Source organism: Equus quagga, chromosome 6, assembly GCF_021613505.1.
Source record: "Equus quagga isolate Etosha38 chromosome 6, UCLA_HA_Equagga_1.0, whole genome shotgun sequence".
NCBI lineage: Eukaryota > Metazoa > Chordata > Mammalia > Perissodactyla > Equidae > Equus > Equus quagga.
This window is the reverse complement of record NC_060272.1, coordinates 53,548,567-53,565,628: the sequence shown is the minus strand read 5'-3', so window position 1 is coordinate 53,565,628 and position 17,062 is coordinate 53,548,567. Positions and strand designations below refer to the sequence as shown.

Below are 17,062 nucleotides of genomic sequence, written 5' to 3'. Positions count from 1 at the left end.
CTTCTATACTCCATGTGTGGAGTTTTTTTCCCCCATCAAACAATTCTTCAGTTCTCTATGGACACCAAGTAGGTGTCCTACAATTCAACTAAGTTCTGACACTGTCTACCTGGAGATAGCCTTAGATCTCACAGGCTAAGGGCTCAGTCCCAGAAGACTGCCTTCCCTCCCACTTCAGAGACCCATCGCAAGTCCAGCTTGTCACCTGTGCTTTTGACCATTTGGCTGTAAATCAAGAGGTTCCCACGATCCCCCCTGCAGGTTTGATAATTTACTGAAGTGGCTCACAGAACTCAGGAAAACATTTTACTTACTAGATTAATGGTTTATTATAAAGGATACACCTCAGGAATAACCAGATGGAAGAGTTGCATAGGACAAATATGTGGGAAGAGGTGCAGACTTCTGTACCCTCTCCAGGCTTGTCATCCTTCCAGCACTGCCACATGTTCACCAGCCTTGGAAGCTCTCTGAACCTTGTACTTTTAGGATTTTTATGGAGGCTTTCACACATAGCCACGATTGATTAAATCATTGGGTGTTGGGGATTAATTCAGCCTTGAGCCCTGCTCTCCTCCCTGGGGGTTTGGGGGTCGGGGCTGGAGCTGAAAGTTGTAACCCTCTGATCCCATGGTTGGTTTCCCTGGCAGTTAGCCCCCATCCTTTGGGTTATCTGGGGCTTTCCAAAAGTCACTTCATTAACATAAACTCAAGTGCAGTGGAAAGGGACCTGTTATGAATAACAGAAGACACCTTTTCTCTCTTATCACTCAGGAAATCCTGAGGGTTTTAGGAGCTCTGTACCAAAGCTCTGTACCAAAGCTTCATTTGGATGAAGACCAAATTTATGTTTCTTATTATAAATGACGATATCACAATTATCCAATATCTAGTCCATTTTATAGTTCCCCACTTATCCCCAAAATATTTTTATATCTTTTGTTTAACCAAAACCCCATCAAGTTTCACACATTGCAATTAGTTGTTAGATCTCTTTAAGTCTAGAACAGTTTCCCAACCTTTTTCTTTTTTTTATTTTTTTAAAGATTGGCACCTGAGCTAACAACTGTTGCCGACCTTTTTTTTTCCTGCTTTTTTTCCCCCAGTCCCTCCAGTATATAGTTGTATGTTTTAGTTGTGGCGTGTGGGACGCTGCCTCAGTGTGGCCTGACGAGTGGTGCCATGTCCGTGCCCAGGATCCGAACCAGCAAAACCCTGGGCCGCCGAAGTGGAGTACATGAACTTAACCATTTGGCAACAGGGCTGGCTCCCCAACTTTTTTTTTTAATGACATTGACTTTTTGAAGAGTCTAGGCCCTTTGTCTTGTAGACTGTCCCACATTCTGGATCCATCTGGTTGTTTCTTCATGGTACTCTTTAACTTGTTCCTTTATCCCCTATATTATATTGAAAGTTGTATGTAAATGTTCCGTTCCATTCAGTTTACACGTTTTGAGCAGGAATACTTTATAGGGGTAGTTATATTCATGTTGCATCTTACCAGAAGGCACATAATATCCGATTGTCCCACTTCTAATGAGGATTAGTTTGAGCATTTAGTTAAGATGGTGACCACAAAAATATGTGTATTTTGAAAGTAGCTTTTTCCCTTTGCAATTACTAAGTAATCTCTAGGGTACATATATCCTCTTCCCAACACTTTTCTTCCACAGTTTTAACATCCATCCATGATCTTTGCCCAAATCAGTTACTTAGTTTCAGGTTGCAAGATGGTGATTTTCTAATTCTGTCATTCCTTGTACATGTATTAACTGGCATTCTTTTCTGTAGAATACTTTCCTCTCCACTACCTTCTCTCCTCCTTGCTTTTTGCTTTCTTTCTCTTTTATTTTACCTCATTATAAACTCATGTATTGAGTTTCATATATTGACCTTATTATAGACATATGGATTTATTTTTTAAATTCAGTGAGTTATAAGCACTATTGTTTTTGATGTTCAAATTGTCTCGGATTTGGCCAGTAGTAGCCTTTTTGGGGTAACCTATTTTGAAATTGACCCCGAGTCTTTGAGTGTGTCCTTGCTTTCTAGTATAATTAGATATCCCATAATAAATGATAAATATGGGGAAAAATTTTAAATGTCCCCTCAAAAACAGGCTATTTTATCACTATTTGTTTATATATATATATATGTTTGTGTGTGTGTATAGAGAGAGAGAGAGAAGAAAATGTCCGAAAGCTGCCATAACAAATTACCACAAACTTTAAATTTATTCTCACAGTTCTAGAGACCAGGAGTCCAAAATCAAAGTATTGGTAGGGCCATGGTCCCTCCAAAGGCTCTGGGGGAGAATCTTCCCTTGCCTCTTCCAGCTTCTGGTGTCTCCAGGTGTTCCTTGGCTTAAAGCTGTACAATTCCAATCTCTGCCTACGAATTCACAGGGTCTTCTCCTCTTCTTTCTCCTCTAGGTATCTCTTATAAGGACACTTGTCATTGGATTTAGGGCCTATCCGAATAATCCAGGATGATCTCTTCTTAACTCAGTTACATCTGCAAAAACCCTTTTTCCAAATAAGGTTCCAGTGGTTAGAGCAAGAACATGTCTTTTTGGGTGTCTCTGCTCAGTCCACTAATAAAGGCATGCACACACATGCACATGCACGTGCACGCAATGAATTATCATTATTCGCAGTAGTTAGGTTCTATGAAGTCATAGCAAACAGTGATTTAGTGAATACTGAACTATTTCTCCTAGGAGGGAAAAAATTATGTATATATAACCATATAGATTATAATCTTAAATCCTAAAAACAACTCACCCTAGTAGATTCTGTTTTATTTTACAAAAGAGAAAATGGAATTGAGAAGTGTTAAGTGACTTGCCTGAGGCTGCCTTCCTAACAGGTGCCAGAGTTGGGATTCAGACCCCATCCAGCTGGCCCCCGAGCTGGGACTTCTTGCACTATGCTGCTCTGCACCCTCCTGTCTTCATCGTCTGCTCATCTTTGTAGGAGCTGAAACAAGAAAGCAGACTGTCACTTTGTTTGACCTTGGCTGGAAACATGCCCCAATTGGAATTTTTTGCTGCTTTGTGCGTGTCTGCAAATGACTGTGAAAGTACTGCAATAATTGATTTGAGGGAACAAATAAATTTTAGTAAGCAGGTGAATTTGCAAATACAGGATCAGGGAATAATGAGTATATATACTTACATACATATATATATTTTGTTTATTTTGCATCTAACGTAGCTTTGTGGGATGATGGATGATGAAACTTTGAAAGATCTCATAACTCAGTCATCTCATAGCATCATGAGTCAGTGTTAAAAAATAGCGTCCATTGGAATAGGGAGTTTATGGTCCTTTCTTTGGTATAAGATATTTCACCTCTTAGTCTAATGGCTATGACTTATCTTAATACAAAACAGTACAGTTTATTTGAAAAATCTTGGAATAAGTTTAGTATTCAAAGTATTTGTTGAGTGTAGAATTTACTTATGTTATACGTTTTGTTCTAGGTAGATGTGAAAGTGGACCCCAAGGATTTGCGAATAGATACATTTCGAGCCAAAGGAGCAGGAGGGCAGCATGTTAATACAACTGATAGTGCTGTCAGACTTGTGCATGTCCCCACAGGTAAGCAAGTCCCTTTGCTTTTATACTTTTAACTTTTTTTCACATCTTATAAAACTGTTCAGCGTTTAGAAGGAAATAGTCCTATGTTAGTGTCTGGTTCCTTGCACAAACCCTTTAAAGGTGACACTGGGGTTGTGAGTCTGAGGTCCCCTGTGTGTTTATATTCTCCATCTGTTTGGAAAAGGTACTTCTCTCAAAGGATGCAGACCTGTTCAGAGAAGCTGTCCAGGTGTACTGGACAAGAGTGTGCAACCAGACGTGCTCCACCCTAAAAACAAATGAAATACAAAAGTAATATTGGACATGCCACTGCCAGGGATCTTTTGTCACCTTGTAGATTGACTGCCAGCTCCATTGCATTCCTGCTGTTATTTTGAATGTTGGTAATTTTGGTACACTGTGAGAGTTTTGCAGTCCTCAATGCAATAAGTATTTCTGTCATTTTTCAGATTTTTAAACTTTTTTTAATTTCTTTTCTTTTTAAATTAATTTTTACATTACATGGATATGATTTTAAAAGTCCAGTGATAACGTCCTATAGCAAAAAACAGCAGCTCGCTAGACCTCTTCCTCCTCCCTATCCCTCCTTCCTCAACCCTAAATTCCAGTTACCCAGAGGCAGCTCCTTTAAACTCTTAGCTATTCTTTTTCTGGTAATTACTGCAGTATTTCTAAATAACAGGCAGATAGTACTGTTCCAATCAATTAATTATAAGATTATATATTGACTTTTTAACGTAGTAGATGAAGATTTTGGCTCTCTTATAAGATCCTCTTCCTAATGTATTTATGTTTGGGCAAAATTAATCTTCACTGTTTTTACATAATGAGCAGGTAAATAGTGTTCACTGTTGAGTCAAGTAGTATACTATGATTTCATTTCCTAAAGTTAGTAATTACCTCATTTTTTTATTTGCTTAGTTTTCTTTGATTCTAAGTCTTCCTACATCTTCCAAAAGCTCTATAAAATGAAATTAACTCAATTTTCTACAGGGCTGAGGCTTTGTGGCGACACCTCTGATGGAACACTCCATTATTATGGATGGGTTGCTCTCTAGGGCTGCCGCACAGAGGTGGTCCTGATCACCAACAGTCAGGGAGTTCCCTTCATCTCTATTCTGTGTTTGAGCCTTCTGTTTCTTAGATCCCATATCATCTGTCTTAGTTTACTCCCTCATTTTAGCAAAGCTCACCTTTAAGTGGCTTCCTGAGAGAAGGTGCGTGAGACATAAATATTTTGAGACTTTGTATGTCTGAAAATAGCTTTATTCTAGCTTCATACTTCACTGATCGTGAACACTTGTTGAAAATCATTTCCACGTGTAACGTTTAAAGCTTTTGTCCTCCATTGTATTTGTTTCTTTCAATTTGGAGACTCATGCTCTTCACTTCTGAAATATTTTCTTCAAGAATTTCTTACCATTTTCCTTTTTCTTCCTGGAAGTTCTCTTAGTCAGATGTTAGACCTTTTGGATTCATTGTATAATTTTCTTCTTTTTTCTCTTACATGGTCTTTCACTTTATGTTTTAGTTCTTTTTCCAACTCTTTCACTGAATTTTTAAAATGTGTTCTTTTTAACAAAATTTTTCAAGAGCCCTTTCTTATTTTCACTGTGTCCCTTTTTCTTAGCATCCTTTTGTTTTGTTGATGCATATTTCTTCTTTCATTGCTCAAGGATATTCATTTTAGTTTCCCTGAGGTTTTCTTTTGCTTTTTGCAACATCTCTGTTTTCTCTGAGTTTATTTCTTCTGTTTGTTTCGGTCTTGCTTCCATGTTGGAAATGTCTAGGAATCCTTGGCTGTGTGTATATATTTGAGAGTGAGATTCTAAAAGCTCTGAGTGCATGGGTGCCAGTTATCCACTGGTAAGTTTCAACTGTAGGGCAGTTAGATAAGTAATCAGCTTTTTTATTAGGGACCCCCAAATGTCAGTGTTTGCAGATGCTTTCTCTTGGGGAGTTTGTTCCCCCTGAGAAGGATCCTCCAGCCTACATCTGAGAGTGAGGTCAAGGTCTCACCATTCAGTAAGCAAACTTTTGCTTAGTCCTCTTGTTTTCAGGCCGCTACCTCACACTTGCCCTCCTTTGAACCTAGTCTCAAGTCGGGGACTTTCCTTATTTAGTTCTCTAAAGACTATACCTCCTGCCTCCTACAGATTGAGGGAGGGGACTCGAAGATCTGCTTGTTATATAGATTGTCTGTTTTTAGCCCCCGAATCATCAGCCTCGACTTCTGAAGTAGCCAGCGCCTCAATTCCTGAGCCTTTGTGGTGCTCAGCAGGGCAGATGGATGGCATCTCCCACTACAGGGAGCTGGTCTCACCTTCCTGCTCTGCTAAGTCGTCTGCTATTCTTTCGTTCACTTTCTGTCTTTATATATTGTGTTTGGGGACTACATACATCACCTCATGTTATTTCAGATGGAGTTTTTGTTCTTGTTTTAGTGTGATTTTTAAAAGAAAGAGGAGGCCATCTTGAAATCAGGTATCAATTTTAAATTCATTTCCAGCCAATTATTATTTCTTGTACTGTTTATAATAGCAAAAGTTAGAACAACCTAAATATCCAACAATAGGATAATTTTATAATTTGTCTTAAGTTTTCTTTGTGGATTTTTATTCCATAAGAAACTGTAAAAACTTAGAACATATACATGAGCAAAAGAGCAGAAAACATCTTTAACAATACCTAGTAATCATTGTTGGTATATATCTTTGGTGCATATCCTTTCAAATTCTTTTCTATGCATATATAAATATATCCTTTTTCACCAAAAATGAGGTTATAATTTTTGTAGCTTACCATAATTTACTTAAGAAATCCACAAATTGTGGGATACTTGTGTTTCATCTAAACACTGTATTCTATATTATAAGCAGAGCAGAACAGTAATTAGCTTAAGAAGAATTAAAAATTAAATTGAGAAAAAGTAAGGTAAAAGATGACCAAAATTCTGACAAAATGAAGCAAAATACTTTAAAACATAATGAAGGAATGTAAAACCACCCTGTGCCGCCATAAATTACTGATTTTACAAAAAGTGACTGATGTTTGTATTGCCAAACTTACCTTGGGCCGATTTATTTTTTACCCGCTTAGATCTGGTTCTTTGATTTAAAGAGGCCTGAAACTTGACCCTCAAACAGTCCTCTTAGGCGAGGCGTGCCGAGGCCTGCTGACTCTTAGGAATCCACGTAGTTATGAGCAAGTGGTTTCTTGAGTCTACTTCTTACTTTGAGGTTTACCCTGATTTCAGCCTCTACAGCACTGCAGACTCAGCCTTTCTTCTATTTCTTCCATCCCAAAACCCTTAACGTGGGAACTATGTCCCTGCTTCAACTGAAAGTGAGAGCTGTAGGTCACTCTTCCATTTTCTCCTTGCACATGGACTCTGATGAATCACTTTTTTTCTAACCTACTGCTTCTGTGTAACTCCATTTTCTACCATTGGAAGAGTAGTACCGTAGGGGTATGGTTAGATGTTTATACAGGGAAAAATTACTTTTTTTTGGTAAAATTTTTCAAAACAAGAATGAAGACAAATTAGTATTTTGTGCTTTAAAGGTAGCTTTTTAGTTTGTTACCCATTGGTGAGTGAATGTGGACCTCTGTAATTCTTACACTGCCTTTCTTCATCATTATAGATTATGGATAACACCTAATTGTTCCACATCAGATTTAATCTTTTACATCAGTTTGCACTTTTAAGGTTAAAGGATTTTTATTTAGCCTTTGATTATGTATAACTTATTTGATCTAACCTTAACCTAAGAATGCGTCAATTGAAAGACACATCACTATTTTATTACTGTGAAGGAATAAAAAATCACTGCCAATTAAGTGATGATATTCCAATGATGGTAAGATGTATCCCAATTTCAGAGATGTTAAAAAATTTTTTTAAATGAGCTTTTTAGAATAAAAATATGATATTTTTGTTCTCATTTATAACTACAAATATTTTAAATAATATATTTAGTTATTCTGCAAATGTATATTAAATACCCACTTGGTACTATTGCTACGTAGAATTTTGGAATCTCCTGTAGAGTACTGAAATAACACTGAGAAAACTTTTTTTCCAAAGCCCTTTTATAGTTTTTTTAACAACCCCAGCACCTTGTTTCAACAGCTCTTCTATTATTCAACATACCCTTTTTCCTCCCTATCCTCTGTGTCTAAGGGAATACTTATGATTAAATACTCCCCTATAGAAAGTGTGTTAAAATATATAATTGGGGGCCAGCCCATGGCCGAGTGGTTAAGTTCTCGAAGTCTGCTTCCACGGCTTGGGGTTTCACTGGTTCGGATCCTGGGCGTGGACATGGTGCTGCTCATCAGGCCACGCTGAGGCAGTGTCCCACGTAGCACAACCAGAAGGACCTACAACTAAAATATACAACTATGTACTGGGGGTTTTGGGGAGAAGAAGGAAAAAGAAAAAGAAAAAATATATGTATATATAATATCAAGCGATTCCCTTAGGAATTACTGAACTGGTAAGAATTTTAAGCTAAAATTTCTGACTTGAGCCACTGGAGAGGAATAGTGCAGGTGTCTAGGCTAAATTCAGCATGGGTCAGCTGACAAGAAGAGGAATTTGAAACAAAGCTTATGACTGTCTGGCCATCTGGAAATGGAAATTTTCATATTCTTTTGGGTGGTGAAAAAAAGGATACCAGATTCAAGAGAGCTCCAGGCAAATACCTGGAAGATGTGAGCAAGTTGGTGCCCCAGCTCAAACATGTGGCTGCAGCAAAACAGTCAAGAAATAAGTCTAAACTAATAGAGGTGAAACCTAGGTGCCCTATGAAAAGTATTAGCAGGTGTAGATTGTAGCTTATTCAGACAGGGAGGAAACATAATTTGGAGTAGAATTTGATAGAAATTTTTTAAATCTCCAGCAAAATAGTTACCACCATATTACTGCAGCTGCCCTAAGCTAATAGGGTTTTTGGGTTTTGTGATTCAGAAAGAAAAGTACCTTTCGCCGCTAATGTACCTGGAAGCAGAGCTGGACTCAGACCTTCAGAGTGGGAGCTGCAAAGTTAAGAACACATCTGACATCAAGGGTCAGCATTTCAGGGCTAGATTTGGGCGAGTAACTGGGCTGCACAGTGGGCCAAACCCACTCAGATCCCGAAGTTGGCTAACCAAAACGTATGTGGTTGGACGTGTTGATTAGCTGGATTTAGAACCAAGACAACTGAGAAACATTCAGTGTTAAACTCTTCCTTCTAAAGAGTTTGAGTTGTTTCTTTTCATTGGTTTCTATATGTAAAGTCATTTTTAAAACATCAGCTCCATGTGTATCTGTGACTTCAAGGGGAAGGGCTGAGTTCTCCTTGAGTAAAACAGAGAGTGGAGCAGGACTGCACAGTGGGTGGCAGTAGTTTGCTTTTGTTGAGCTGTGAAAGTATCTGGAGGGGCTGGGATGGAGAAGAGAGCTCTGGGAATCAAACGATGTAACCATCTGCATGCAGATATTGCTGCCTTCAGTCTTCTCTTCTGAAACTTCTTATTTAGATATAAGAATGTAAATAGCCATCTACCGCTATTACCATCATAACCAAATATAGTTTCTGAAGTGTGCTAAATCTAAACTGCTTTTAATCCTTTATGATCTTTTCCTGATTGTTTCCTCAGTTAATCAGAAAATGTTCCTCAGTTCTATCTTATTTTGGCTCGTGGAGGCTACAGTTTACCTCTGATCCCTGTTGCTTTTCAGGGCTTGTAGTAGAATGCCAACAAGAACGATCACAGATAAAAAATAAAGAAATAGCTTTGCGTGTGTTGAGAGCTAGACTCTACCAGCAGATTATTGAGAAAGACAAGCGTCAACAACAAAGTGCTAGAAAACTGCAGGTAAGATTTATTTGATGTAATCATTTAACACCTCTGTACAAAAAGTCATCATTTTATGTAGAAAATGTAGTATTAATTCTTGATTAAATGGAAATTCTTAGAGCATAGGCAAACATGTTCATTTGTAAATAAGTAATAGTTTAAATGCATATAGACTAACAGATTATGGCTAAACTTGAACATGCCAATTGGCAAATGAGTAAATGAGATATGAGTAAAATAAAAATTATTTCCCTCCAGTGTTTATATCAGAAGTGTCTTGAGAGGAAATTGGTTTAAAAGATAAAATAATCCTCTGGAAATTAAGAGATTTTTAAGATTTTTAAATTTAAAAACCTCTGCTTTTATTGTAACTTTATGTGGGATCAAAAATAAATGGCACTGCAGAAAACTGGTAACAGTGATTGCTACTGATGCAGTGTTGGGACAAGGGATAGAAGAGAGATTTATTTTTCACTGTATATCCTTTTGTACTATATACATGGATAGTATTATTTATTCAAATATATAAGTAGATAAGTTCTAAGCAAAATGAATGCATTATTGTTTTAAGTAAACAAAGTGTTGTATGATTTTAAATTCTAAAAAAAGTAGAATTTGTCTTTGAGGTAGGTTAGAAGAGAAAGGGGAACCCAGAAATAACTGTGCTTTTGTGTTATCTGCAGATAGGTGTGCTACAGTAAATTTGGAAGATTTTGTGGCCTTTTAGAATAATGAATTTTACAAAACTAAACATTAATTATTCTTTTTGCCTAGACATCGTAGTCTTTTCACACTTTCGCCCTTCTAGTTTCCCTTACCCACATTCTAACCTGCAAGTAGTAAAAGTGACAGGATAAGTAATACATTAGTCCTCTATTTATCGTGATCTCAGATCGAGCCACAGCATCTGTATATACATTTGCAGATAGGAACCCTCATTTACAAACCATTACTTCATTACAAGTAAGTGATAACATAAACATTATCAACTCTGCCACATTTGATTTAATAAAAGACATTGGGATTCATTTGCCATTTGACATTTTGGCTCCAGATGTTTCACACAGTAATTTTTAAAATAAGTATTCAAGATTGGCCTTATGCAAATTGCATATGTCTGTCTTCTTCAGTAGTCTGGTTTAAAGGGCCAGAAAAGACCTCCCTGCCTCCCAATTAACTTGTCCATCTGTAGGAAATTTTTTTGTAGATATTTCTGATGCTCTGAAGTTTTTCTTCAGCTATTATATATAATAGCATTTATATGGAAGGCATTATGCCGGGTTCTCAACCCTGGCTGCACTTGTCACCTGAAGAGTTTTGTAGATGCCTAGGCCCCACCCCCAGAGATTCTGATGTAATGGATCTGGGTGGGGTCCTGGGCATTAATATGGTGCTTTGGGCTAGTAGTTTCCAAACCTGGCTGGTTGCAGAATGGATGGCCTGGGGAATGTTCTAAAGATACATAATCCTTGATTCAGTGTATCTGAGGTTGGGCTTTGGAATCTTTAATTTTAAAAAATTCTCCTGATGATCAGCCATCTTTAGGAGTTTAGTTTCATATCATTTGTTTTAGGGGGTTAAGAAAATAAGTTATGGAAATGTCTTTTTATCGTAAAACTTGAAAGCGAGAGAGGATGTTGTGTGCCTCGTGTGCTGGGGAGGTAGGGGAGAGGAGCAGACTGAGAAGAGTACAAGTGACATAGCATAAGGCGGCCTGTGGGGCGCTGTGGAGCAGATTCCCAGTGCACCGGGCTTCACAGGAGGAAGGTAACATATTTCAATTGATGGGACCAGGAACGGCAGAGATGGTGGGAGAGTGTTAGGGAATAGTACCCCTTGAGATGATGTTTTAGCAGAGTTAACACAGACACACATAATAATGACATAATATAAAAGTGGCATCATAGAAATTCAGTCTTCAGAAATAATGTAGGAAAATTGGCCACATTACGAAGTGCCTTGAATCTGAGTGGAGTTGTGTCTGTTTAGTGGACAAGAAGGAACCAAAGAAGAAAATTAATCAGAAAACTGTGTTTTAGGACAACTAAGCAGGGCAACCCAATGTAAGCAAGGAAATGTAAGATTAATCAGGAGATTTTTACAGGAATGCAGGTGAAAGTAGCAAGCCCGTGAATGATAGCTGGTAGCAATGGAAAGGGCAGGATATAATGAGACCCTTGAAACCGTTGGGAGTGGGCAGTCAGAGAATGGGAGGTGCCCCCAGCGTCTACGTCATAAGCCTGGCAGGTAGAAAGCTCCCATGAAAAGTTTGTTAAATTGCAGGATGTCTGAGTTTCCTACTTGGATCGAAGGGAATGGTAGTGTCATTTATAGAAACCAGGAGGAAGAACTGATGGGGTGGAAAGATAATTTGGTTTTAAGTATTTGGGGTTTGAAGAGCCAAAGAAACATTAATTCTTGTTCCATAACTAAGCTTTACAAACCTGTAGTCTCAAACATTTTCTGCCCATTATTGTTCCTTGTCACTTTGTATATGACTTTTAAAAAAGATTTAAACTGTTGAAATAGAAAAGTCACTTGCAAGTACCTTTTCCATTGCAATAAAGGTAATTATAAAGTTAAAATATGAATTGCTTTTTGTTACGGCACAGGTAGGAACAAGAGCCCAGTCAGAGAGAATTCGGACGTATAATTTCACCCAGGATAGAGTCACTGACCACAGGATAGCATATGAAGTTCGCGATATTAAGGTAATATTACTGAGTATGCTTTATGTACTTTTGACTTTTGAAGAAGCTGTAGTCAAATTCTGAACAGTTATGTCTACAATATTGCCAAGTAATTTAAAATCATTAAGCCAGTTTATGTTAGTTGATGCTCTAAAATTTGCAAACATTTGTATTAGTTCGCTGGTAAGAAATATAGTCTTTATGCCAGTTTGAAACAGTTATCTTTTAAATTTGAAATTCTTTGTTATGCAATCACAACGTATTAACAGATACTCGGTATGCATATATACACGTATATCAGTTTTCTATTGCTGTGTGACAAATTACAACAAATATAGTGGCTTAAAATAATAATAATCTCATGGGTAGTGTAGCTCAGAAGAATGTAACTCAGAAGTCCGAGTATGAAAGAGCTGAATTCTCTGCTGTCTGCTCCTAAAGACCGCCTGCGATTGCTTGCTATGTGGCCCCCTCCATGTGCCTCCTCCCACTCTGAATCTCTTGCAGGAGTGGCTCAGGCCTTTTAAGGACTCATCTGTTTAAGCCAGGGCCACCTCGATACTATTGCTTTTGATTAACTCAGTGTCAACTGATTAGTCACCTATCACTGGAGTGACAGTCCATCATATTTGCAGCTTCTGCCTGCACTTGAGGGAGGGAATTACACAAGGTGTGCACAGCACGGGGCATCTTGAACTCTGCCTCCCACAATGTGTATTCATGAGATTCAGGGGTTACGCTTAATGCTGTTTTGGAAAAGACCCTGTCAAGATGGTTTGAACATTAACCCAACTAAAACTCATCTAGCCGAGACCACTGACATTAATACATTAATGATGAAGCACAGAAAAATTTTGCTTTTGCTTCCACTGAAGCGGAAAATGAACTCGTTCCCATAAAGGACTATGTGGAAAAGGCAGGTGACAGAAGGTTTTGATTTTTTTCTTTGGTGCCATGTGATACCTAGGCCTCCTTTACTTGATTCTGTCCCATCCTATACTCAGAATTACAGTCCTAATTTTGCAAGGGAAATGTCTGTGATTTTAATATATTTAGAAATTTCTGTGTATCTTGTGCCACCACTTCCTGTGTCTTCTCAGCAATTTAAGGCTGTCTTGCAGAGGAACATAGTAGTCGTGTCAAAAAGAAGAAAATACTTGCTAACTTCCTTTCCTCAGGAAACATAGAGAAATAGCCAAGCGTGTTTGGCAATATTGTTTTAATTGCACCATATTCTTTCAGTTGTTTTTCTGGTAATGGTGATGGTTTCCCTGAGACAGCCACATTCTTATGACCAGTAATGTTTTTTAGATGGCCACATAGGTGCTCAGTATAGTATTCAGTCATGAAACAGAGGCAGGTTAACTAGCTTTAATAGTTATAAAATATCTTACTTTGGCTAAATACTGACATGTTATTACTAAACTAGCATGCCAGACTCAGAAATAATAAGGAAAATGATATTGACATGCTCTAATAATCACTAACAGCTTATTGGAAAGAAAGAAAACATTCCATATTAGTGAAAGGAAAGAATTTGAAAATGGCGTGGAAAAAAATGTTGTAGTAAAACATTAAAATCTGAAGGACAGGAAGGAGCTGAAATATGTGAAGTCTACAAGAGGTCAGAAGTCACATTTCCAGCCAAGCTGATATAAGGAAAGGAGCAAAAAGGAGAACAGGATGGAAAGAATCCTGATGATATGAATCCTCACGTTCGTTTATTCCTAAGGCCCAGCTTCACTCCCATGGTGGTGGCAGCAGCCTTGTACATTCCTATCCCTGGGTTCTGTGAGATCATCCAGTATTCTTAGCATGAATTCTCTTGTAGGTTATTTTATTTTATTTTATTTTGTCTAGATAATGAGCACAGGCTACCATGTAACATATTGTTTTGTATTTTTATTCTGTTTCTCCAATTCCTTGTGCAGATTCCTTAGCATCAGCTTATCCCCTGCCCTATATTCCAGTCACACTGGAAATTTCCCCTTGCCCTGGGCTTTAAATGTACTTTGTTTCCATGCCTCTCTTCCTACTAATTCTTTTGACCGTTCTGCCTACCTCTACAGTCATGCACCACATTAGGACATTTCAATCAGTGAAAGACCACATATATGGCAGTGATCCCATAAGATCACTGCCATCTAGCCTGGGTGTGTAGTGGGCTATACCATCTCGGTTTGTGTAAGTGCACCCTGTGACGTTCGCACAACAAAATCACCTAACGACACATTTCTCAGAACATATCCCTGTCGTTAAGCGACACATGACTGTATTTGGAGAAATATTATTCTCTTTTTAAGATCTAATTAAAATATTTTTTTTCCCTCCTAAACCCTTCGCTGATGCCACCTTCTTGTCGAAATTAATGACTCCTTACAGCCCTCACTTTTTCCTTTATTTTTTAATTTCTTGCACTTTATTGTGATGCTTATATATTTGCCTGGCTCACCCCTACATTATGAGCTTCTGAAAGTTAGGAACTAGACTCATTGATCTTTATCTTCCTCTCTCTAGCACTCTGGTTAATCCAGCTGAACTCTCAATGTGATGTGATTATCAGTAAGAATGCTAATCCTTTTTACATAATTTCCAAATGATGAAATCACCTTGGCAATACCATAATAATGTGAACTCTTGGCATACTAATTTTATAATCAGTTTTCATTTTATGCTCAATATGGCATAAGTCTTAATTTTCTAATTTCATCATGGTGCTTTTGCTTCCAGTTTAATTTTAAAGTTTAATTGAGCTTTTACTGTGTACAGGTATTTGGGGAATACAAAGATAGTAAGGCAGATCTTTTCCCTTACAGTTTAACTTGAGGGATAAATGTGTACACTTAATCTAAAATTCAATTTTAAGACCATTCAAGAAAGACTAAATATAAGATTAGTTCGTGCCTGCATAAAAACTTTAAATATTTTCTGTTCCAGATGCCAACACTACAAAGTATTTCCATTGAGCCAATGTGTAGATTTTGAGCATTTCTCAAGTATGAAATTGTGCTAATTCACTAATCCCAACAACTCTGTTATATAGAGTGTGTATAACACAGGAAAAGTACTTGAAGTCATTGTTGTAGTCATTTCTCAGAGAGGCACTGTAGGGAAGTCTAACTGAAACAGTTTTCATCCAATGGAATCACTTGGAGGTAAACATAAGAGAGAAATTTTTTTCTCAACTTTTTATTTTGAAAGTTTCAAGCATACCTGTTTAAAGACTAGTTCAATATACACCCTATACCGAAGGCAGCAGTCGTTGGCGTTTTGCTGCATTTGCCTTCTCTTCCTCCTCCACCTCCTTTTTCTTTCCGTATATACGCCTGTGTTGCTATTGAGCCATTTGAAAGCAGTTGCAGACTTCAAGACACTGATCCCCTAAATGTTTCAGCATGTAGGACTTCTAGAGTTTAAAATTAGTATATTTTCAACTGAAGAATAAAACGGAACTGTCATAAACCATTTCATCTAAATTTGGAGGATTAGCATAAGCGTGAGCTGGAATGGTCTCGGGAGGCTTTATCTGAGCCAGGTCCAGAGGAGTTGGCAAGGAGAGAATGGCAGGGAGCAGTGTGCACATTAACACAGCAGCAAGATGCCTGGGCATTAAGGCGTTTCAGTCTTTTTTCCCCTTGGGAAATAAGGTGTTATGAAGGAAAATGGTAGAATTTTCAGGACAAGAATAAAAACCCTTATTTTTTTTAGGGTACAAGAGGAGAAAGGATTCAGCAAACATATCCTCCCAAAGATGGTTTGAGGACCTAAAACGGTTTTGTCAGAAAAGTCGAGCAAAGGAATTTTAAAGAGAGGGAGGTGGTAAATTCAAAAGTTGATTCAGCTCTCTTTGTTTTGTTGTCTCCAGAGTTGTTGGAAAGATCCAAACCTCAGGAGATTGGTTTTTAAACAAAAGGCTAATTTAAACAATTTGAGACGAATAGTAGAATTCCATTTACTCTTTTGGATTCACTTTTTATATAAAAAGCCAGTACTAACTGGGAATTCTCCCAACTTAGCAATCATGGTCATTACATTGTAGAACCATGTTGATAATCCTGTGTTGCTATTGGTGACTATAAAGAAACCAAGTAAATACACAGTTAATTCTTTGCTTTGTTTCTCCTTTATTTCTAGTAATGGAGTTTTCCTAATAACTCTCTCTTTTATCAGGAATTTTTACACGGGGAGAAGTGCCTGGATCACCTAATTCAGAGACTACTTCAGTCGGCAGATGAAGAAGCCATTACTGAATTTTTGGATGAAAACCTTAAATCAGCAAAATAAATGATTTATCATTTATTATTGTGTAAATGAAATGCACCTATATCAAGAAGCAGACTGAGCGTGGAAATCTTTGTGAATGTTCATAAAGTGCAGCCAAAAACACACAGTACTTACAAACATTTTTTAATGAATCGTCACATTTCTGTCTTTTTTTTTTTTTGAGGAAGATTAGCCCTGAGCTAACATCTGCTGCCAATCCTCCTCTTTTTTTTTTTTTTTTGGTGAGGAAGACTCGCCCTGAGCTAACATCTGTGCCCATCTTCCTCTACTTTATGTGGGACACCTACCACAGCATGGCTTGCCAAGCGGTACCATGTCTGCACCCGGGATCTGAACCGGTGAACCCTGGGCCACTGAAGTGGAATTTGCACACTTAACTGCTACACTACTGGGCCGGCCCCTGAATTGTCACATTTCTTGACCTAAGAGTTTATTTTAGGTTTCCTGTAAAGTACAGTCCAACTCTTCAAGTAGAAAACAAGCATGTGTCATTGAAAAGAGAAATAAAGTATTGAGAATTGATTAGGTGATTTAGGACAGGTCGCTTGTTCTCTTTATATGCCTTTTCTTAAATAACCATCTATAAATTAATTTAAACATGTTTTTTATCTGTTACTTAAGGACTTTACCATATGGTAA

General features: G+C 37.7%; 1 protein-coding gene across 4 annotated transcripts in view; it reads left to right on the top strand.

Moving 5' to 3' along the window:
* The window catches only part of MTRF1 (mitochondrial translation release factor 1), a 37,641-nt gene extending 21,203 nt beyond the window's left edge, over nt 1–16,438 (top strand). For 3 of the 4 annotated variants that reach the window (XM_046663683.1, XM_046663684.1, XM_046663685.1), the window contains 4 exons: nt 3,485–3,602; nt 9,331–9,467; nt 12,062–12,160; nt 16,310–16,438. In XM_046663683.1, coding sequence (XP_046519639.1) covers nt 3,485–3,602; nt 9,331–9,467; nt 12,062–12,160; nt 16,310–16,423 — 468 coding nt within the window. In that variant the 3' untranslated portion in view covers nt 16,424–16,438. The remainder of the gene's footprint in view (nt 1–3,484; nt 3,603–9,330; nt 9,468–12,061; nt 12,161–16,309) is intronic. The other variant, XM_046663686.1, reaches the window with a different exon arrangement.
* The last annotated feature ends 624 nt before the right edge of the window (nt 16,439–17,062 follow it).